This window comes from Rosa chinensis, chromosome 5 (genome assembly GCF_002994745.2).
Source record: "Rosa chinensis cultivar Old Blush chromosome 5, RchiOBHm-V2, whole genome shotgun sequence".
Lineage (NCBI taxonomy): Eukaryota > Viridiplantae > Streptophyta > Magnoliopsida > Rosales > Rosaceae > Rosa > Rosa chinensis.
Window position 1 is genome coordinate 11,383,174 of NC_037092.1, and position 21,562 is coordinate 11,404,735.

The 21,562-nt window shown below is 38.4% G+C and overlaps 3 protein-coding genes and 2 long non-coding RNA genes across 10 annotated transcripts; 2 read left to right on the plus strand and 3 right to left on the minus strand.

Moving 5' to 3' along the window:
- The first annotated feature begins 2,647 nt into the window (after window positions 1–2,647).
- On the plus strand, window positions 2,648–7,917 carry LOC121049578. 5 transcript variants are annotated; one of them, XR_005800808.1, is made up of 5 exons: window positions 2,648–3,256; window positions 3,872–3,989; window positions 5,990–6,407; window positions 6,508–7,486; window positions 7,673–7,917. It is a non-coding gene; the product is annotated as an uncharacterized LOC121049578 (long non-coding RNA). The 5 variants fall into 5 exon arrangements; XR_005800805.1 differs by having other exon boundaries at window positions 5,990–6,260; window positions 6,355–7,486; XR_005800804.1 differs by having other exon boundaries at window positions 5,990–7,486.
- On the minus strand, window positions 4,201–5,983 carry LOC112201449 (wall-associated receptor kinase 5-like). Its single transcript, XM_024342325.2, has one exon. It carries the CDS (start codon window positions 5,543–5,545, stop codon window positions 4,406–4,408), a length of 1,140 nt encoding a protein of 379 aa, XP_024198093.1. The 5' UTR covers window positions 5,546–5,983; the 3' UTR covers window positions 4,201–4,405.
- A 3,271-nt stretch (window positions 7,918–11,188) lies between the features above and the next one.
- On the plus strand, window positions 11,189–13,623 carry LOC121049027. The gene is made up of 3 exons (XR_005799153.1): window positions 11,189–11,434; window positions 12,919–13,091; window positions 13,346–13,623. It is a non-coding gene; the product is annotated as an uncharacterized LOC121049027 (long non-coding RNA).
- Window positions 11,957–15,972, minus strand: LOC112166645 (wall-associated receptor kinase 1). Of its 2 annotated transcripts, XM_024303518.2 has the most exons (3): window positions 14,861–15,972; window positions 14,557–14,728; window positions 11,957–14,064 (listed from the first exon to the last, which is right to left on the minus strand). In XM_024303518.2, exons 2-3 carry the CDS (start codon window positions 14,615–14,617, stop codon window positions 12,869–12,871), a joined length of 1,257 nt encoding a protein of 418 aa, XP_024159286.1. In that variant the 5' UTR covers window positions 14,618–14,728; window positions 14,861–15,972; the 3' UTR covers window positions 11,957–12,868. The 2 variants fall into 2 exon arrangements, with proteins under 2 accessions (XP_024159286.1, XP_024159287.1); XM_024303519.2 differs by having other exon boundaries at window positions 14,557–15,972.
- LOC112203142 (wall-associated receptor kinase 2-like) lies at window positions 14,850–15,749 on the minus strand. The gene has a single exon (XM_024344154.1). It carries the CDS (start codon window positions 15,747–15,749, stop codon window positions 14,850–14,852), a length of 900 nt encoding a protein of 299 aa, XP_024199922.1.
- Window positions 15,973–21,562: the final 5,590 nt, after the last annotated feature.

A 21,562-nucleotide genomic window follows, 5' to 3' on the forward strand; every position in this document is an offset into this window, starting at 1 on the left:
CCTTTGCATAGGATGGTCTCAATCCTAAATAACAGGCTTTACAGAACGAAACATGGGCTTTATAATCAACCAATAAAGGTTTTGGTGAAGCCATAGTGTCACAATAGACTTGAGAAGTAGAGAGAGGAGTTTATGGCGTCAATGCCATGTATTTGCCGCAGGGGGTAGGCGGCACTGGCCATGTATGGCCTGTCTTTGCACAATCATGGCGCCATGAGGCGCATGTGCAGCTCCTCGAACCAATTCTTGGTTCTTACTTTTCTTCGTTCTGAAAATGGATGTCCGTGTAAAGTCTTTAATACACGGATCATCATGTCAAAGCCTATATGTGTCAAAATCCCATAAGTCATCTCTCATGACATGGTTGGATTCAATAACTCAATAACTCAAATAGTGGTTGCATACAACCCACTAGAGCGACACATAAGTTTCTCTAATACTCGTTTATGTCCGTAGTCATTAGAGGTGATGCAAAGGAACTCTTGTCCATTCTCATAATGTGTTTCCACATGAAAACCATTGGCTCTTATATAATAAAGTTCGAATTAAGGTATGTCCAAGACATTAAGTAAACGAATTGACACTTTATTAATAGCCAATGATTACATCAAAGTTTCCAAAGTCTAATCCAAAATAAAATCAAAGTAAGACACATTGTAGTCACTCTATCCGTTTGGTAACTCCAATCAAATATGACCAGGAAAGTAGAGAGAGATGTTAGTGGAGCGAGGCTCTCTTAAGTACCAATAATCTCAATGACTTTCCTAGACATCACATTTTATTGGGTCTGCCACATAAGAAAGAGTTAATACAATTGTCATTTATTGACTAAGGCAAATTGCCATTACAAAAGTTCTTGGAAAAATAAAAAGGACTAATCTAATCAAAGTCTGTTGCATCCATGTGCACTTCATCTTCAGCTTTGAAGTCCTCTATGGTGAGATTGACATCTCCACCATCTTCTTCTGCAAGGTACACTTCTTGCTCTCTCAGGTTCCTATATGCCCTGTATCTTTCAGCTAGTTCCTCACTTGCCTTGCATTGCTTGAACCAATGCTCAATTGATCCACATCGATGACACTCATCATTGCGGTTGCCTCCCTTTAATTGAGGTGCACGTTGTGCACGTTGCGGGCGTTCCCTAGGAGGGTTGGTTCCACCACCACGACCCATTGAGCCACCATTACGGCTAGGGATACCACGACCCCCTCTCCCACGTGTGGCATTACCACCACGTGTATCCGCACCAAACTTACGGTTTCCTTCCTGGTTAGGGCTGTTATATGGGCCCAAACGTCCCTCATGTCCCCCATTCTTAGGGTACCGCTCCTTGCGCCCTCCTTTGGGTGCATTATAATTCGCCTCATGAACGCTCTTAGTTCCAATGGGCCTTGAATTATAATTCCTCACGAGTATGTTATCATGTTTCTCAGCTACAGATATAATATTAATAAGCTGATGGAACCTCGTGATCCGTCCAGCATTGACTTCAGTACGGTATTGCTTTGATACCACAATGGCTGAAACGGGGAAGGTGGAGAGAGTTTTCTCAATTAGCTCTTGCTCTGTGATAGGTTGTCCACAAAACCTCAACATGGACTGTATGCGAAGAGCTTCTGAATTATATTCAGCAATAGACTTGAAGTCAGCAAAGCGCAGATTGTTCCATTGAACCTTCAAGTCAGGGAGGAGGGAATCTTGGACATTGCCAAAACGCTCTTCTAGCGCTACCCATAGCTCTCTTGCATCCTTGATCGACATATACTCCAATCTGAGTGCCTTGTCCATATGGCGTCGCATCAAGATAACTGCTTGAGCATGCTTTGTAGATGTTCGGTTGAACATAAGATCCGGGTTAGGTGCCTGGATTATGGGTAATATTCCCTTTGAAGTGAGATGGTTCTCAACATCGGTTACCCAACTGTGGTAATCCGAGCCTGTTGAGTCAAGCATGGGAAAGTCGAGTCTAGGTTCATTCGACATCCTGAAAATAAGAAGAGAATATATATTAGTTTCGGAGCTAAACTTCCACGAAAACTAAAATAATAAGATTTCCGAGCTATGCTACCAAGAAATCATTTTCCAAGAATCTCTTTTAGACTAACAATGATGTTTAATATGGTCACAATTTGATGCTTACGGACGCTCTTAGTCCAAGCATTGTGAACGCTCTTAGTTCACACAAACACTCTTAGTTCGTTTAATTATGAACACTCTTAGTTCATACGAACACTCTTAGTTCGTTAAGCGTGAATCCCCACAATTCCGCTTTGTTAAGTACTCAAAATCACTTGGCAACATATATTCCAATATTATACAGAAAATAAAAGGAATTTAAATACATGAAAGCAGCAACCTTAATCATAAAAACTTACTTGATAATTTAAAGCTTTGCTTCACGATTCTTTATACACGCGCGTGTTGATGCAGGCGTGTAGCTAAAATAGGATTGCTGGAATTTGATCGGAAATTGGCAGTTAGTGGGCTGCCCTTCTCCCTTCCCCTTTTTCCTTTTTTTTTTTCGGGTCCAACCCTTTTCCTCCTCCTTTTTTTTCCTTTTCCTCCCTTTTCCTTTTTTTTTTCTTTCCGGGCCCAAGCCCGCTCCCTTTCCTTTCCTTTTTTCTTCTTTTTTTTTCTTTGGCCGGGTCCCTCCTTTTTTCTGGTTTTTTTTTCGGTCTTCTTCTTCTTCGTTTCTTCCCTCTGTTTTCTTCGTTCGGTGCTGCGCGGGCTGTGCAGCAGGAAATTGCAAAGCTGAGGGCTGCTGGGCTGCGTTGGCTGGTGGGATGGCAGAAGCGTGTGCTGCTTGGCGCGCGGGCTGCAGGTGGTGGGTTGCTGGGCGCGCTGGCTGCAGGGCGAAGGGAGTGCGCGGCTGCTTGCGGTAGGAGGCTGGGGCGTGCGCGGCTGCAGGTAAAAGAAAGCGGCCTGGGCAGTGCGGGCTGTGCAGGGAGGCTGGCTGAAGGTTGGGCTGCAGGAGGCTGCGTTGCGGCAGGGAGGTTGCAGCGGGCTGGTGAGGATGAGGAGGCTGGGCTGGTGTGCAGGCAGCAGCACGGGCTGCGTAGGTGTGCAGGGCGAGCTGCGGGGGGCTGAGGCAGCAGGGGTTGCAGGAGGTGTGCGGCAGATTTTGTGAGAGATAAACTGTTTTTTTTTTCGCCTAGGGTTAGAACTCGTGCTGATAACGTGTTGTAGGAGAATAGAATTGTGTGTTATCATTGATAATAGGAGCCCTTTAAATAGGGAGTTACAAGGTACCCAAAAGGTAATAGAATCCGATTACAATTGAATACCTAAAACACATTCCTATTACAACTCTAAACCCTAGTTTGTAGAGGCACACATTATGTCGATATCCTTCAACATAGTCTACTTGTTTATTCATAATTATCTGCTTACCTGTTTTGCCTTGTTATTTTGCATAAACTAAGCTGATCCGCCATGTGACAATCATGTGTTTAATTCCTTTTAAGGTGGCGTATGACTAACACTACAATCATAATTGCAGTCTCTAGCTATTGTCTATCAGGAAACAACCTGGAATATAATTACTGTTGCAGTACTCATTTACTCTATCAAGTACTTTGATCAATCTTCGAAGTACATAAGCGTCAACATGAAACTTGAAATTAGATATATCTGTGTGTGTGTGTGTAATATGTATATGAATTTTTATATATATAGAAGCAGTCTCTAGTGTTGGATCTATCTGGTTTGCAATGAACAACTTAAGTTTGGCTAGATTGTATTTGGTTTTGTGCTTCATTTGTCCTATTAACTGGTTAACACATTAATTTGAAATGCATTCTGATAATTTTACAAACTTTTTGTTTTCTTGTTGGTCCATTTGAATTTCATGAAAGTGCTTTTTCTTTAACAGATTGGGGTGCAAATGTAATTGTGAACAGAATCTTTAAATGTTGACTTCTGGTTTCATTTTACCTTCAGCATCATCTGCTCCATTCTCTGATGCACTACTGGCAACTACTTGATTATCTGTAAGTCATTCATTATCACTATTCACTAGAATGTTGAGCGATGTCCATTCAATTATTTCATTTAGGAATTCTGATTGTGATGATTGAACTGTAACTCTATTCATGTTGGAATTGGATGTCTTTGTGAGCTTGAAGTTAGGTTCTTAATTATTCTTGTTTTCTACTTGGTAACCTACCTTATGTTCTTATCTTTGTTGGAACTATCAATTATAAATTTTTTCCAATAATTTTAATGGTATGCTGAATTTATAGTACAATAGCTATAAACAGATGGTAGTGCAAAATATCACAGAACTTTACTACCCAATTTAGTATGCTAATCTCCTTTTATTTTATGAGACACTGACTAACACACTAATATAGTTAAGTGATTTCCTAACGCTACATGATATACACACTATCAGCTAGATAATTACTTATCGTCCATCATCATATGGCATTAACATTTGTTTTTGCATGCTGTCATACCAACTAGTTGTACTACTAGAACCATAGTCACCTTTAACAGCAACAGCATTCGTCTCCAAATTCTCAGTCTCTTCTGAACCGAAATCAGCTTTACCGCATGGATGCATTATCGTAATTCTCATTCCATCTAGCTCTGTGGCTACTTCTTTCATGGTAGGCCTTTCCTCGCCTTTTAGTCTCAAACATCTTTTTGCAAGATTAGCTATATTTTTTAGTGTCTCATCAACATGTCCATCATCAACTATGTCACCATCAAGAATTTCTTTTAAGTGATCCTGCTCTATTGAACGAACAAAGAAGCTTGCTAGGCTTCTCTCTTCCTCACGGCGGTCAAAAGAAAGTGCAACTTGACTAGTAAGCAGTTCCACAAGAACAACTCCAAAGCTATAAACATCACTCTTTTCTGTTAGCTGATTGGTAAGTAAGTATTCAGGGTCTAGGTATCCAAGTGTCCCTTGCACTAAAGTTGATAGTTGGTTTTGATCTAGAGGAACCAATCGTGAAGCTCCAAAATCTGACACTTTCGCTGTGTAATTTTCGTCCAATAGTATATTCGTTGCTTTGACATCTCGGTGAATGATTGGCATGGAAGTGGACGAGTGTAAGTATGCTAGTGCTCCTGCGGTTTCTGCTGCTATCTTCAGTCTTAAACCCAATGACAGCGATGCTCCTTTGGTTTCTTTATGAATGTGCTCAGAAAGAGTTCCACACCTGATGAACTCATAAACCAGTAAAGGCACTTCTGTCTCTAAGCAACAACCTAATAACCTCACCACATTTCTGTGGTTTATTTGAGAAACAATTATCACCTCATTAACAAACTGATCGCTCTGAGCACGAGCACCAATTTTGGACTTTTTAATAGCGACCTCTTTGTTATCTGGTAGTATTCCTTTGTAGACTGTTCCATAGCTTCCTTCACCAAGGACTGTACTTGCATGGTAATAGTTTGTGGCCTTCTCAAGTTCTTCTGCACTATAGAGTTTTGCTGTCTCCATTCCATGTCTAGCGAGTTGTTGCTGTAACAGTAATCCACCATTTTCTCTGAAGTACTTCTCTTTGAGTTTGATGAAATCTCTTTTCTTCATTGCCCAATATATCCATGAAATTCCAACCAATATACCCAAGAAGCCTAGACTGACACCTTGACATTGACAAATCACAACGAAAATTGATTAGTATGTGATGCATCGCTAAATGTTACATGGGTCAGGATATTAAAAAGTAGAAGAAACATCGAGTAGATTGGTATACTTTGTTTGTTATCTAGTGTTTTCTTTTTTAGCACAAAGGTTTTTCGATAGAGATATTGACAAAGAATATGACTGTAATTAACAGTAAATAATCCCATTACAGTGATTTAAATCATGCTCTTCTTAGTGTGATAAAGATAAGTCAATCCTTCTAGCCTTTGAAATTTTAGGCTTATATATAATATACTCTTGATGCAAATATGTAAGTGATACATACTCAATGAAATAATAAGCAGGAGAGTGATCTTTGATTGGTTTTTGGGATTTTCTTTGATGCAGATCTTTTCATCCATGACGTCGTTTCTGTATGCTTTGGGACATAAACAAGAGTAATCTCCCGGAGGTGAATTTACACATTTTCCAATCTTGCATGGGTTTGAATCCATGCAGTCATCAATATCTGAAAAGAAAGGAAAGATTAACAAGCCACAGAGTAGGTGAAATCACAGTTTTGCTACTCCCCCTCTAGAAATTAATTAACATGATGTATGTTGATGCTGAGACCATACAAGCTATATACTTATATATTACCTTGGCAACCATCTGGAAGGTATGGATTGCCTTCGTAGCCTGGTAAACATTCACAAACATAACCATTCCTGTTGTTGTGGTTGACATACTTGCTATTTTTGTTGCATGCGAAGTCCTCCCTCTTTTCAGCTGCATCACATGGGTCTGGTTCATTCCCAATTGCCCAGTTAAGAACCATCGGCAGTTGCTTAGTGATGTTCAGTTCTTGAAAACTTGTATTAGAGAAACTAAACTGGCCTTCTTGCACAATGAATGCGTAGCTGCAGGGGTTGAAGCTCCATATATCAGAGTGATTATAATAGCTACTCAAAGTGACAGTACGGTTTGTTATTCCACTAGGGATGGAGGTTTGGCAACATCCAATGCCAGAGCAAGACCCATCGACGCTGCCAAGGCTGTTACACAAGGACATGCACCCGGTTATGTATCTTTCTTCCCCCTGGTATCCTGTAAAGAGTGCATAAGTGTCGCATCCAACTGCGATGAACTTGTTTTTGGTATCGGATATGGTGTAAGGCAGAACCAGCGATAACTCAGGGCTGTTGTGGTAGGTTCTTTCGCCTTGCTGGTCATAACAATCTCGGGCGGTGTAACTGTTTATTTGCAACTCACCCTCTGCAAGCCAGAAGTTTGCGATGCGGATATTAGTGCCTGTCCAGTTTGCTGATGGGGGTTGGGTTGATTGGTCACAAGTGATTTGAAATTCTTGTCGAAGGTAACAACCTTCACCTATGCCAAATGGGTATGGAATTACGAGATCACCGCAGCAGTCAGTGCAGCCAGGCAGAGCTTGAGGCAGGAGAGCTTGATCAGCTGCTGCTAATACGACCAGTAGTACTCCCATCAATGAGAGTTGCATAATGAACATCACATGCAAGGCCATGGCACCACTACTCGATTCCATCTACAAAAGTAGTATACACTTATATGTAGTGTTCAAGTAAAGAAACTCGAATGTTACTTGAACACTTTCTGAGTTCTTGGATTTGGTACAGCAAGCTTCACAGGGTCCAAACGGGAATTGGCTCCATGTAAAATATTCAATGAAATAAAACATCCCACTTGGAACTTGGTAATAGTCCATAAGCGACGGGGTGTACAAAGTTGAGCAGACAAGCTAGACAGTACTTATGCCAAGCAAGGTTGCCGACTGAGAGACTCTTGATTTTTTAATTTGGTTCTGTTTGAGAAGAGACTTGGTCGTTTCTTTTGTGTCATCACCTGGTAAAAAGAAAACAGAGAAAGGTACGTTCCATGTCTTCTTTTAATTGTTACTGCTATGTGATTTCTAAACAGGGATGATAGTCATCAAATATGTAAAGCAATCTATGTTTCACTTCACCAGGCTAAGATGTGAACTTTCTATCCTCGTTGAAACACTAAACTATTGTGAATTATTTTTAACAAGGGACTACTTTTTGCAATTTTCAGGGTGAAAAGGATGCCACTCATATTGTTTAAAACTTACAAAGGAAACAACTTTATTTGTGAGTTTTGCTTCCATTATGTGTTCCTCATTCGACTAGCAACTACTTGATATCTGTAAGTCCTTCACTACATTCGGTGATATTCATTATGACAAGACTGATAAACTATGTTGAGTCACATGTTGAGTCAATCATTTGGCTCGTCTGAATTTGTCTAACTCTTTAACCATTTCATGAGCATTTGATCATCTCCTCCCTCTTAAAATTTTAATAAACTCAAAATCGGAAGCTCATACCGTGCATAAATAAATAGAATAGTCACAGTAAGTTATCTGTAATTGAATCAATGTATTACACTATATATGCTATCATATGATTGTATTGAGGCACTCCTCAAAGTGCAACAACAATTCCTAAACAATTCATGATAACCAACATGTAAATAACCTATCGTCCATCATCATTTGGCTTTAACAGTTGGATTGCCATGCTGCCAAACCCAGTAATCATACCAGTAGTTAAATCTTGAGGACAAGAATCACCTCCTTAAACATCTACAATGTAAGTACGTGTCTGAGTTAGACGACGCAAGTACTTGTTTTCTGGACAGAAACCAGCATTTTCTCCCCAAGGATGATTTTCCATAATTCTCATTCTCTCGAGCTCCATGGTTACTTCTTTCATAGTAGGCCTTTCCTCCCCTTTTACCCTCAAACATCTTTTGGCAAGGTTGGCTACATCTTTTAGCGTCTCAATATTTCCCTCATTCTGGCCATCATCAAGAATTTGTTTCAAAGAATCCTTTTCCATGTAAGAAAGAAAGATGCTTGCTAAGCATTTATCTTTACAAAGGGCAACTCTGCTTGTTATCAGCTCCAAACATCACTCTTTTCTGTTAGTTGGTTTGACTGCAAATACTCAGGGTCTAGGTATCCGCATGTCCCTAGAACCAAAGTTTGTAATTCAGTTTGCCCAATGATTTGTTGCAGTCCTGGAAGCAAATAGAATAAGATCCCACTCGATCTTTGTACTTGATGTGACGTTGTGTCCGAAGTGGTTGTGAGCATAATTGTTTAACCACGTTTAGTCTATTTGCTAAAGACGACTTGTGCGTCTTGTTTACTAACTGATCGATACTATGTGACCGTTAAATTGGGGTCTATAGTTGTTTCGTGTCCTGATTTGTTCTCGTGGTATCATCTCGAGTTGTGCCGGAGGAGAACCGGAACCTAGTAACTACAATTTAGTTGCTTAGCTTTAAATTTTTTTCTCAGAATAAAGGGTTATGCCTCCTAATTGGTTTGCATACAAATGATATTGATGTTCAACAGAAGTCAGAAACCTACTCGGTTAAATATTGATACCCTCTAATTGTTCTGCATACAAATAATATCTTGCCAAAACTGTGTTCTGCTTCGTTTGTCCTCTCAAGTTGGTAAATATTAATGCGATGCTTTCTTCTCTAATTGAATTGAGAACTCGAACTTGATCACTTGTTTGACCGTTTCAGTTTCATGAATTTGATTTTTTCATAAATTTGAGTGCAAGTAGCTTCCTTGGTCATGCTATTGTAAATAGCATGTACAACCTTTTTGAGTTTTTCAAGTAATTGTTGATTCTGTTAACAAGAATCACCTTTCTCATATTGGAGGCTCAAAAGGCTCACAAAAGCTAAATAAAAACCAAAGGAACCAAAGGAAATCAAAAGAAATTTCCTAAAAAGCTGCAAGGAATAATCAAACACATAGAACGATAAACTATAGTTAGAATCGATTATTTCATTGGATCTCTCCTTGTGATGAATATGTGTGTGTCTGTGTGTGTGAACCCCTTTCCAAAAATCTATATCTAACATATAACTTACTGAGGCTGAACAAAGTTATCAAACACATTTCTAGCTAGATAGTTCCACGACTTCCATCAATTCTTTGCTAGAATTAATGTCTACTTCTTCCACTCTATGATAGTATAGTAATGCACATTTCCGGCCAATATCTGCAGTTATGTGGAATAAGAGGTGTTGGTTCAATTTTTTTTTTTTTGGAAAGTGCATGCCTCAACATTCTAGCTCAATGCATGGCTACTTCTTTCCTTGTAGGCCTTTCATCCCCTTTTTAAACTTGGACATCTTTTTGTAAAAACGGTCACATTTTCCAGTACAAATCGGGACTATTTTGAGATTTTTCGTGCCGTCACTTAGAACAAGTTTTACCTATCATTCACCAATTCTAGGACCTCTGTCTGTGGGAGGTTTGGCAGGTATTGTAGCTGTACCTACTGTTAATGTTTTTCAGGCCCTCGCAAATGAGTCTGTGACTGATAGCGAGGGAGAGACCATATATAGAGATACAATCTAGTGATGATGTGCAACATGGAGCAAATGTTATCATTGAAGAGGATGCTATTTCCAAAACTCATTCCCTTAAGGAGTTAGCTAAAGACAAGGCTCAGTCTTTTAAAGAATCTGATGTTCATAAAGCTAAGTTTTGTTGGGGTTGATTTGGAAAATGAAGAACCTCTTGGTAATCATACATATGCTCAGGCTGAGATAAGTCCTATGTGTTCTTGGTTTGATGAGGGTGAAGCAACTGTGGAAAATGAGAATCTTCTTAAGTCTCTCCCAAAATTTCAAAATAAAATATTAAAGTCCAAAAGAGATTCACGAGATCCTTACTCTACCCGCAATCGGATGCCTGTTGTGTGTCTTGATCTTTGATTCAACCGGCTCTGCTTAATCATGCTTATGTTTTGGTTGTCTTTGCTTTTTGTTATTTCTTCTAAGGGGTATTGGCTTCATGTCCACCTCCTTCGGTACTATTTGTTATTTAATAAATTACTTTAATTGCCAAAAAAAAAAAGTCTTAACCATCATTATTTACAAAATGTGAGATTATGACCGGAGAAAATTTCAAGGTTAGCAATTTGGAGGTGTACATGTCCGAGGTACTCGAGGCATGTTAAAATACGCCAAACAAAGTCAACACCATTTTTTCTTGAAATTCTATGGTGAAGGAATCTCATCATTGATAAAAAATAATTTTTAGGAGCTGCTCTAAGCAAGAAATGAAAAGGTCCTTTAAGATAAATTGGGCCGGGCCGGCAAGAGTTGTGATTGGGAAAGGAAAATGTCATTTCCCAGGAAAAGAAAAAAAAGCGGGAGACCATCAACGGTCCACCAACCCGATTAAAACCTCCACATTCTTCTCCTGTCCTCCGTCTCCGGTAGCCGCCAATCTCTTCAGAAACAGGTTCGATTTGTCTACTCTCGCTGTGTATCACCACTTTCGTTTTCCCTTCTCTGTGTATCATTCTACGTCATTTCTCTGCTTACAATTGAAAAATTTCCTGAAGACGACCAAAATTGTTTGTACTATCAATAAGTTGGTAAACATTGATTCAATGCTTACAGTTTTAACTTCAGTTGAATTCGAAGGTGGTCACTTTTTTGTGCAATTCAATTTCATGAAGTTGAATTCTTATTTACTTTTGAGTAGGTGTTAAAAACTTTGAGTAGCATTATTCGAGTAGCTTCTTTGGTTATAGTTATACTATCTGCAGTATCATTTGATCCATTCCAAATGTGATCCACTTATCTTTTGGATTTTTTAAACTATTGTTGATTCTGTTAATAAAGATTACCTTTTGAAATTTGCAGGCTCGAAGATCTGTCATTCATGTTGTTTGAAATTTACAAAGGCTACAACTTTACTTGTGTCTTTTACCTCAAATATGTGTTCCCAATACAACTGGCAATTACTTGATATCTGTAAGTCCTTCACTATCACTAGAATTATAAACTACGATAGAGTCAATAATTTTATGGGAATTCCTCCTTGTTATGAAAGTCTATATCTTTAAGTTTGGACATATTTAAAATTTAATTATAATTTCCTTCCCAGAATCAAAACAGTTTTGCCTTCTTGCTTTTGCATAAAGAACAAATAGTCATATAACTTGCTGAGGCAGAACAAAGTAAGCTGTACAAATAGTTCCATCAATTCTTTGCTTGTATTGATGTCTACTTATTCCACTTGATTATAATGGGATGCTAAACTGTTCAATAGCTGCACTTGTATGGAATGGGGATCGAGTGTTGGGTATATTCTTTTGGAGAGTGCATGCTTAAAAATCCATAAATTATGAAGAAGACCAGGTTAACCTTGTATATACACACATACAAACAGAGAGCTTTCTCTGTAGAGCTTCCTTGTATATATACACACACAGTCATACACACAGAGAGCTTCCTCTCTACTAAATTTCTAATCAATCTGTATGCTGTGCTGGGTCATCCCTTCTATGCTGGAGTACTAGTCATTAGCGTCCCAAGTCAAGCACGAGTGGTTAGATATATAGTTACTTAACTAAGATTTAGTCCATTCCAAGCTTAATTTGAAAACATAATTCATGTAGTCATGTTTTTCTACTTTGTTTTCCTTTCCAATCTGTAAGCGGATATCAGAATTTATGTGTATCTTTTACTTGACCTGTAATGTACCTTGGATTGATGTGTTCTGTTCTTGTAATTATGCTGAATTCTACTATTAAATCCTAGCTGTAGGTTTTTAGTTTCATTATCTCAGCTGGCTACTCAAGCATAGCTTTACTTTGTCTCTGAACTCTTCCATGTTAGTTGTTTGTTGCCTTCTCAATCTGCAGCAAAAGTCTTTTTTGTTTTTCGTTTTCCCTTCTTCTTGTCCGTCACCACCAGAGGTCTAGACAAGCCAAGCTAGAATAACTAAGGCATATACATCTCAATTTTATTAAACTTTGAACTCTATTTTATCCCTCTGTATTTTAATTTCCACCCGAAGGTATGCTACGATAGTAATTAATTTTGCATTTGCAATTCGAAAATCTGAAGTTCACTATGAGAAGCTAAAGTTCACTTTGAGAAACTAACGGAACTATTGCATCCAAACCTCTGCGTATTTTGGTAGAAGCCTAGAAGGTGACTGAAAAACATAAAGCCACTGAAGGCCTAACAATTGACCAAATTTTTCACTGTCCCAACAAAATTCAATACCAGAGGTCCAGAGCCCTAAACTGAAGACACTTCTACTACAGAAATTATCTCAGCATGGCCTAAAAGGCCTATTGGCAATGCCTTTGATTAATACCGATAAATACTGTTTTAGCATACTGATATCTAGCTAGATTTACATTACAAACACTACATCAATGTTAACGAGTCAAATGACTATCGCCCATCAGCATATGAAGACATTGACATGTCTATTTGCATGCTAGACCCACTGGCAGTACCAGGACCACCACCACCATCAACATTCACAGAGTAATCCTTGGAAGTATTGGGTGATCCGAGCAAGTGCTCTGTCTCTTCTGGAAAGTAATGATCTGCAGAACCCCATGGATGCTTTGTCATAATCATTCCTTCTAGCTCCATGGCTACTTCTCTCATGGTAGGCCTTTCCTCCCCTTTTACCCTCAAACATCTTCTTGCAAGTTCGGCCACATTTTTCACCATCTCAATAGTTCCTTCATTCACTATCTCATCATCAAGCATTTGATTTAAGCAATCTTTTTCCATGGAAGCAACAAAGATGCTTGCTAAGAATTCATCTTTAGAAACTGCCACTTTGCTTGTTAAAAGCTCAGCCAAGAGAACCCCAAAGCTGTAAACGTCACTCTTTTCTGTTAGTTGGTTTGAATGCAGATATTCAGGGTCCAGGTATCCTACTGTCCCGAGCACCACAGTTTGTATTCCAGCTTCACCTGAAGCAACCAATCGTGAAGCTCCAAAGTCTGACACTTTCGTCGTATACTTATCATCTAACAGAATATTCGCTGCTTTGACATCTCGATGTATGATTGGTGTGGAAATTGAGGAGTGTAAATGGGCTAGTGCTCCTGCTGCTTCAGCTGCTATCTTCAATCGTAATTCAAATGAGAGTGATGATCTTTTCTTATGAATGTGCTCATGAAGAGTGCCATGGCTGATGAACTCGTATACAAGTATAGGCACTTCTGTTTCTAAACAACAACCCAAAAGCTTCACAACATTTCTGTGGTTGATTTGAGAAAGAATGATTACCTCGTTGACAAATTGCTCACTCTGACTGCCGACACAACCTTTTGACTTCTTTATGGCAATCACTTGGTTATCTGGCAGTATACCTTTGTATACTATTCCATAGCCTCCTTTGCCAAGAACTCTACTTTCATGGAAATTGTTTGTAGCCTCCTGAAGTTCTTCTGCGCTAAAAATTTTTGTTGTGTCCACGGCGCCTCCATGACTGGCAAGCTGTTGTTGTAACAATAATCCTCCATTTTCTTGGAAGTATTTTTCTTTCAGTTTGATGAATTTTCTTTTTTTATTTCCCCACCATAACCATGCAATTCCAATGAATGAAACCAAGAAGCCTGCACTTACACCTGCAAATATTTGAAAATTCATTGATTCAATAAATTGCTTTTGTATATTTGATCTTATATTGTTAATTTACAGGTATCGGATGGTTGTTACGTTTGTTTTCCTTTTATTCTAGTTGGGAACTCCCATTGTTTATCGAGCATGTTTTTTAGGTTTTGATGCTTCTCCCCCTTAATTTGTTGTTTCTCTTTTTCTTACGCAATATCTTCTCAAAAATAAAAGTGCTTCTATTTGAGCAGAAAGGCTTCTCAAACCGAGCCAGAGCCTCTTATCTATTCTCTCTCTTTTAACATTCACAAGGGAAAACGTCCACCTTTAAATATTCATTCTGTTTTTGTTACCTTTTTTAAACAAAAAAAAAAAAAAAAGCTTGAGAAAGTCGGGTTAGTTTAAACTTGGAACCAAAAGTAGCTGAAGGTAAATTTGTTTCTGAAATTACTGTTTAATCCAATTTTGAGTTGGAATTTGGGCAGATAACATGGAAGTATACATACCCAATGAAACAATAAGCATGACTTCCATCTTTGAGAGTTTTTTTGATGCAGATCCTGTCATTCATGCCGTCGTGTTTGTATCCTTTGTGACATGAACAAGAGTAGTTTCCTGGAGGAGAATTTGAGCACTTTCCATTCTGGCAGGGGTTTGAAGTCTTGCACTCATCAATATCTGAAATGGAAGATAGGAAAGTAAAAGCCATATATCACAAATCAATGAATTTGGTAAAAGTGCAATGTAGAGCTAGCTTTCCATATATTTTGGCTGATAGATCGAGTATATAAATTATAAATTAAAGACCACCTTGGCAACCATCTGGATGGTAAGGGTTTCCTTCATAATCAGGCAGGCACCGGCACAAGTAACCTCCTGACTCATTGATAGGCCGGTTTATGCACATGCTATAATTACCTCTGCATGCTAAATCCTTCCTTTTCTGAGCTCCATCACAAGCGTCTCTTTCATTCCCAATGGCCCAATTAAGAACCATTGGAAGCCCTTCGGTGCCATTCAGTTGTTCAAAACTGGTAGGGGAGAAATTGAACTTCCCTTGCTCTGCAATGAAGGCGTAGCTGCAGGGGTTAAAGTCCAGCACATACGAATGTTTGAAGTAGCTATTTAACCTCACAGTGAGATTGTACAATCCACTGGGGATGTTAGTCTGGCAACACCCAGCGCCAGAGCAAGACTTCTTATCAACACTGCCGCGGGTGTAGCATACTGACACGCACCCAGTAATGAATTCATCTTCCCATAGTAAGCCGTGCATGGTTGCATACGTGTCACAACCAACGGCGTAGAACTTGTTTTTGGAATCGGAGATCGTGTAAGGAAGAGGCAGCTCGAGCCAAGAACGGAAGCTGGACGTCCTATTGCCCTCGGCGTTATAGCAATCTTCAGCTACGTTGGCCAATATTTGCAACTCACCGTCATCAAGGGAAATGTTAGTAACAATGATATTCCCTTCCATCAAATATGCTGTTGGTCCTTGGGTGGTATTCTTACAATTGATAAAGAATTCTTTTCGCAGGTAACAACCCTTCTTCATGCCAAATGGATATGGAATTGTGAGATTGCCGCACTTGTCTGGGCAGTCAGCTGGGAGGGCTTGAGCAGCAGCTGCTGTTGTCGTAGTAGTACTAGCCGCCGAGAACAGGAGTAGGACTGCCACCAAAGAGAGTCGCAACGCCATGATCTGATCGACGACCCCAAATCAGGCAGGCTAGGGCCAGAGCTCGGGTATAAAATTTAGACACTCAGGTGTACGCTAAAGTGACTGTAACTTAAATTGAGTGTTAACTGGTTCAAGTCCATGCACGTTGATCAAGGTCGTTGTCCCTTTTATATCAACGAGTAGGTGCAATTACCATGCATCTTCCTCTGTCATAGTGTCCCTTTGGTCGTCGATTCAATAATCACGACGCGTGAATCGTGATGTACCTTCAATCAATTAGTCACGGATTTACTTTCTCCTCTCTATAGTCGGACACGGCATATGTCCTGCATTGAAAGGACATTTCTTGATTGAAATTTACCTCACTTAATTATGCTGCAATTTTGATTTCCACTACTACGGTGTTCGAGTTCCCACTTGGAAATCCAGGTGTTCTAAACTGGAACTAGGTCGTTCCTTTTAATTATTTCCATGAATGATTGCAAGCATCTCCACCAGTCATGATGTTTGTGTTTCCCCACTTGGTCGTCCCCACTTGGCGTGAAACATGTTGTTAGAAAAACCATTTCATATTTATTGGGTTTTTCTAAATGTACCCAACAAACTTCTAAATATACCCAGCAATTTATTATATTTAAAATATTTAATTAAACCCAGCAAATATTTCCAAAATAACCACCCAAACAAACATGTACCCAGCAAGAATAAACATATAAACAAATCGAAATAGGGAGGATAGATGGGATTACGGCCGTTATGAAAAAAGGAGGAGTATGATTGTATGAACTCGTTATGATAAGATGACATCCGTATCTAACAATTGCAGCAGTCAATAGACTTCCTTGTAGTTCTGGCTGAGGGTATGGAGTTTTTTCAGTTGGGGAGCTTGTAGTTCGGTAAGCATAGAGGACTCCAGGTAGGTCAACATGCCAGCGGCCTCTGCGCCTTTTTAGCCCCTTCTTCATGCAATTGAAGTAGTGCGATTCATCTTTTCTGCCTGCCTCTGTAAATTAGAGAAAGGAAGCGTGATCTTTGTGCTTGTTTGCAAGTTTCTGAAGCTATGATGGTTGAATTGGGTCATTCCATACACTTCTACTCTTCTCTCAAGTACACACACAATTAAACGAGCCTCACATCACCATTACAACAAAACCATTGTCTAATTTGTCTTGTGAGAAGAGTAGTGATGCTGGTGAAGAACTTTGTGCTGGGAAAACTATGAAGATGGGGGTACTTTGGGAAACTTGTTGGATTTAATACATCTAATTAAAATAATATTTAAATATAAATAATTTGCTGGGTGTACTGAGTGTTTTGCTGGGTACATTTAGAAACACCCTATTTATTTTATGTGCTAGTTTAGAGAAATTCTTAGGTAGGGGCTTCCCCACCACGTGAATATAGGGCAAGTCAATCAGACATCAGAATTTTTTTTCCTTGTTCCGAAACTGCCCCTGCTTTTTAAAAATGTAATACTCAAAAGACCCCCAGCTGAGGGTTGATTGATCAACCCTATATCCACGTGGTACGGGTGCCCCACGGAAATCGCTCTCGCTAGTTTAAAAGTTATTTCATGACGTCCAAACCTAACACGAATATGATATCACCATGCTAACCAAGACCAGGATCGGTGAATTCTACGCTCCAAATTGCCAATTTTGCCAATTTATTTTATTTTATTTCTAATTTTGCCAATTTTATTTTTTCATTAGAAAATTCCTTACTTTATTGTCTCTTCTATTTATTTATTTTTAAGAATACTATAATAAAACAGAAGAACACATGCCCAACACTATTTGGTCTAGTGGCATAGTCTCCCCTTTGTAAGTGGGAAGTTATGAGTTCGACTCACGAAATACTAGTTGTAGCATTTAAGTTGCATGTTTATCTGATAAAAAAAATAAAAAATAAAAAACAGAATAACACATAATGCGGAAAGACTAAATAAGAGCCAACATTAAGATTTATTATAGATCTCTCCATTAGGTGGGAAGTCCGTTAATGGAAGCCATAGTGGGTTGGGCCGGACTTGGCTGGCAGCTTGTTATCTTCTTGTCTCTAAGGTTGTTGCCTGAGCTTGGGCCATCTTTTTTGCCCCGTCTAGGCTATGTTTTTATTTATTTTTTATTTTAGTTTTGTTTATTTTAGTTGTTTAATTTTGTCTCACTTTTGGCGTATAATAAGTTCATGCATGTATTTTGTAAGGCTAATATGGCTAAATCACTACTAAAAACAGGCTAAATCACTACTAAAAACAATTGCTTTTGCGACGGAAAAAACTTTTCGTGACGGAAAATTAAGCCTTTTGCGACGGAAATGTTGGCATCGCAATAGGTGGCGTCACAAGATCCATTTGCGACGGTAAAATGCCTTCGCAAAAGGTAATTGCGACGGTATTCTCTTGTAGTCGCATCAGTTATTGTTTTGCTATGGCGATTTGCTACGCAAGCTTCCATCGCAAAATTTCCATCAGGGTAGCCCATGTAGAAGTATTTTCTAAGGCTATGATGTAGTCGCAATGTGTGTATTTTCAAAATAACCGCCAAATCTTCCTGCTACAATAGTTGCTACGATTAGTTTGCCATCGCAAATATATTTATAAATTTTTATTAAAATATTTTGATAAATAGATAAAACTATATAATTTTATACCAATTGTGATGCTAAAATGATCGTCCTAAACGCTAATTTTGTTTTATTATTATTATCATTATTATTTTTTACCAATTTTCACAAAATTAAACAAATTGAGAGGAAATCGCTGTGTATTCTCTTTATATAGAGGATTATGATGCATAGAGTCTGAATCATACAAGGAAAGATAATCTCTAGATTCTTCTAATTAAACCCTAGTGATACGCCCAAAAGCAAGCGCATAATTTAACCCTATAAGATGTCATCGTTAGTATATAGTAAATAGGGATCGTTCTATTCCGGGGATTGAGGGTACACCTGTCATTGTAAAAACAAATAAAGAATTAAAATAAATACAAAGTATAATATTTACAAAATATATACAAATACTAAATAAAAGGGGGATTTAAGAATTAGAGTTTTGAAAATTAAAATAAATAAAAGAAAGAAAATATAAAAACACATATACAAGGGTGGGACGCAAGGAACAAAGATCAAATCCATAATCATATGAATGAAATCCAATCACAATTCCTATAGTTGATCTTCTATGTCATGAGAAAGAAGTTGACCATGTGAAACGTTAGAAAGCAAACGATTTCCCATAGTTTACTTTCCTTGAATAATTAATCTAAGTGAAAGCACCTAGATCAATCCTATTAAACATGCAATCAAAGTCTAGAAAGCTAGCTAATCAAAACATGTTCAACGCAAGAAGCATAGAGAAAGGTTATCAACTTAAGTGTACAACCTAGTATGAATAAGTTCATCTATTTTCAATCCTCTTCAATTGAACTCGACCTTTGTCCAAAGCCTTTACTACTTATGAAATAGGTTCACAAAACTATTAGGTGAATTGTTTACCTAAATCTAGCACCAATTACATGCATATATCCTAAGTTGGCCACCAAAGAACATAAACATATAAAAGTTTTCTGTAAAGCAAATTCAATCGAACAAACTCACATAAGCAACTTAGAATCACAATCATAGAATTCGAAAAACTTTATTTAAACATAGAAATTGGGCTTAAACTTTGCCCTAAACGTTATTGTTAACTAGAAGCAAATTCATACGAAATCAAACAAGGAAACCAAAAATGATTACAAGTAAAAAGAATGAAGTACACCGTGAGTGGAGATGGAGATGGAAAGCTTGGACGTTGGGAACTTGAATCTTGGAAGCAAGTCTTCAAGGTGGATGATGGAGGTAGATCTTCACGGCTCCTTCTTCTTCTTCCTCTCCTTGCTTGAAGACGCAGAACTTGTAACTAGAGAATGGAGAGGGAGAGAGAGCTTTTATGTTTGGAATTATTTTCTGAATGAAGAGGTGTGTCTTGTGGTGTAGCATAGGGGGGGTTTATATAGGGGTAGGCAAGGCTTCATGAATTTAATTTCTAAGGAATTTTCTGGTTGCACCACACAGCTCCAACCAATGAATTAATGCCACGTCAGCTCTGTCATGTCACTCAACCAATCAAAAAGCTCCAAAATAAATCCATAATCTTTCAAATATATTATTGCTGATTTTCCCAAGATTTAATCTGATTTTATTCACCATTTTCGGCCAAATATCTAGGCATGAACCTAGACAATGTATCCGGACTCATTTTGGACCTTTTCTCCTTAAATCTCTCCATGGCTTTATCCTTAACATCCTCCCCTTGATTTTCTCTTGATTTTCACATTAAAATTGCAGATTTTATTCTCTAATTTCAGCTAACATATCTTGAGGGAATTGAGGAACGAATCTGGACTTGTTTTGAATCTTTTCTTCCTTAAAATTCTCCCTTGATATTCTCCACGTAATCTCCCTGATTTTCCATGCAAAAATCAGATTTAATCTCCCAAAATATCTCCCATGTCATCATGTGGTCTCCTAATGCCTTCAGGTTTCCTAGCCTCATCAGGATTCCTGCGTTGACTGGGATTCCTAGTCGGACTAGGAAAACTCCATTTCTTCATTTCAGCTCATTTCCTTGTCATTTATTCCAATGCACCTAAAAATAGAAACTTTATTAAAACTGATTTATTTAAGGAAATAACTAAGTAAATATGAGGAAATAACAATTAAACGTCGCATTAAAATGCTCCTATCACCTAGGATTAAATTTAGTTTAGTCCCTTAGACTTTAGGCCAAACATTAGTTTGGTCCCTCATCTTTTTTTTTTTAATCAAACTCTTCCCTAATCTCTCAAATTCCATCAATGTAGTCCAAAATTTGAATCCGGCGCCAAAAGTGACGTCATGCGCTGAGTTGGACCTGACAAGGAGGGCCCACATTTCAGTTTCTAACCCCCCCGGAGGGGAGAATCGTCTTTTTGAACTGTTTGCCTCTACAATTTTTTTAAAAATGCTAGCATAATCCTTAAAGTCTTGGTATTAAGAATTTTCAAACCATAAAATATGTATCAAACCTGCAAATTTTCCAGAAAATGAAGAGAATTTGACAAAATCCAAAAAATTACCATAAGTTGACCAAAACCATAAAATTTGATGAAAATGTTGTTCATAATTAGCAACCAAATAGAATAGATGCAGCAATGTGTTGTTTACATCCAAACAAACAAAAAACCACTGTTTGGAAGAAGTTGCATAAAATTATAGCCCTAATCATCTGACCAAAAGATTAGGACCGGCAACCATGTGACACAGCACATGGTTGCACAAAAAATTGCAACTTTGCATATCTAAATCCTAACCTTGCACAAAAAATTGCAACTTTGCATCTCTAAATCCTAACCTCAGTTGCTTATCCCCCTCTTCACATGCTCATTTTCCGGCATTCTGTGCATTTTGTCGAATCCTTGCAAATGACCTTGATGAAGCTTGTGAAGATTGTGCAGTAGTCGAAGCGGCTTTACCCTTGCTGGTAGGAGCTTTTGGGGGTCTGCCCTGGCTTGTAGCAGGTCTAGTTGCTGCCCTCTTTGCATCTCTCTTTTCCTGTAATAATAACATGAAAAATATCAACTAAGAGCAAATGATGTGTCTTCAAACATAATTAAGAAAATTGCATCAGTTACCTTCTCTTCCATTTGTATCTGCTTTACTTTTGCCCTAAGCTCATTCTTTGTTTTTGGTGGTGGTTTGGTACCCTTTGCCTGCACCAAGTAAGCTGCTCAGTACCATATCAATTGCATTTAAATTAGGATTAAATCATAACCATAGAATACCTTAGTAGATGATGCCTCTCCACT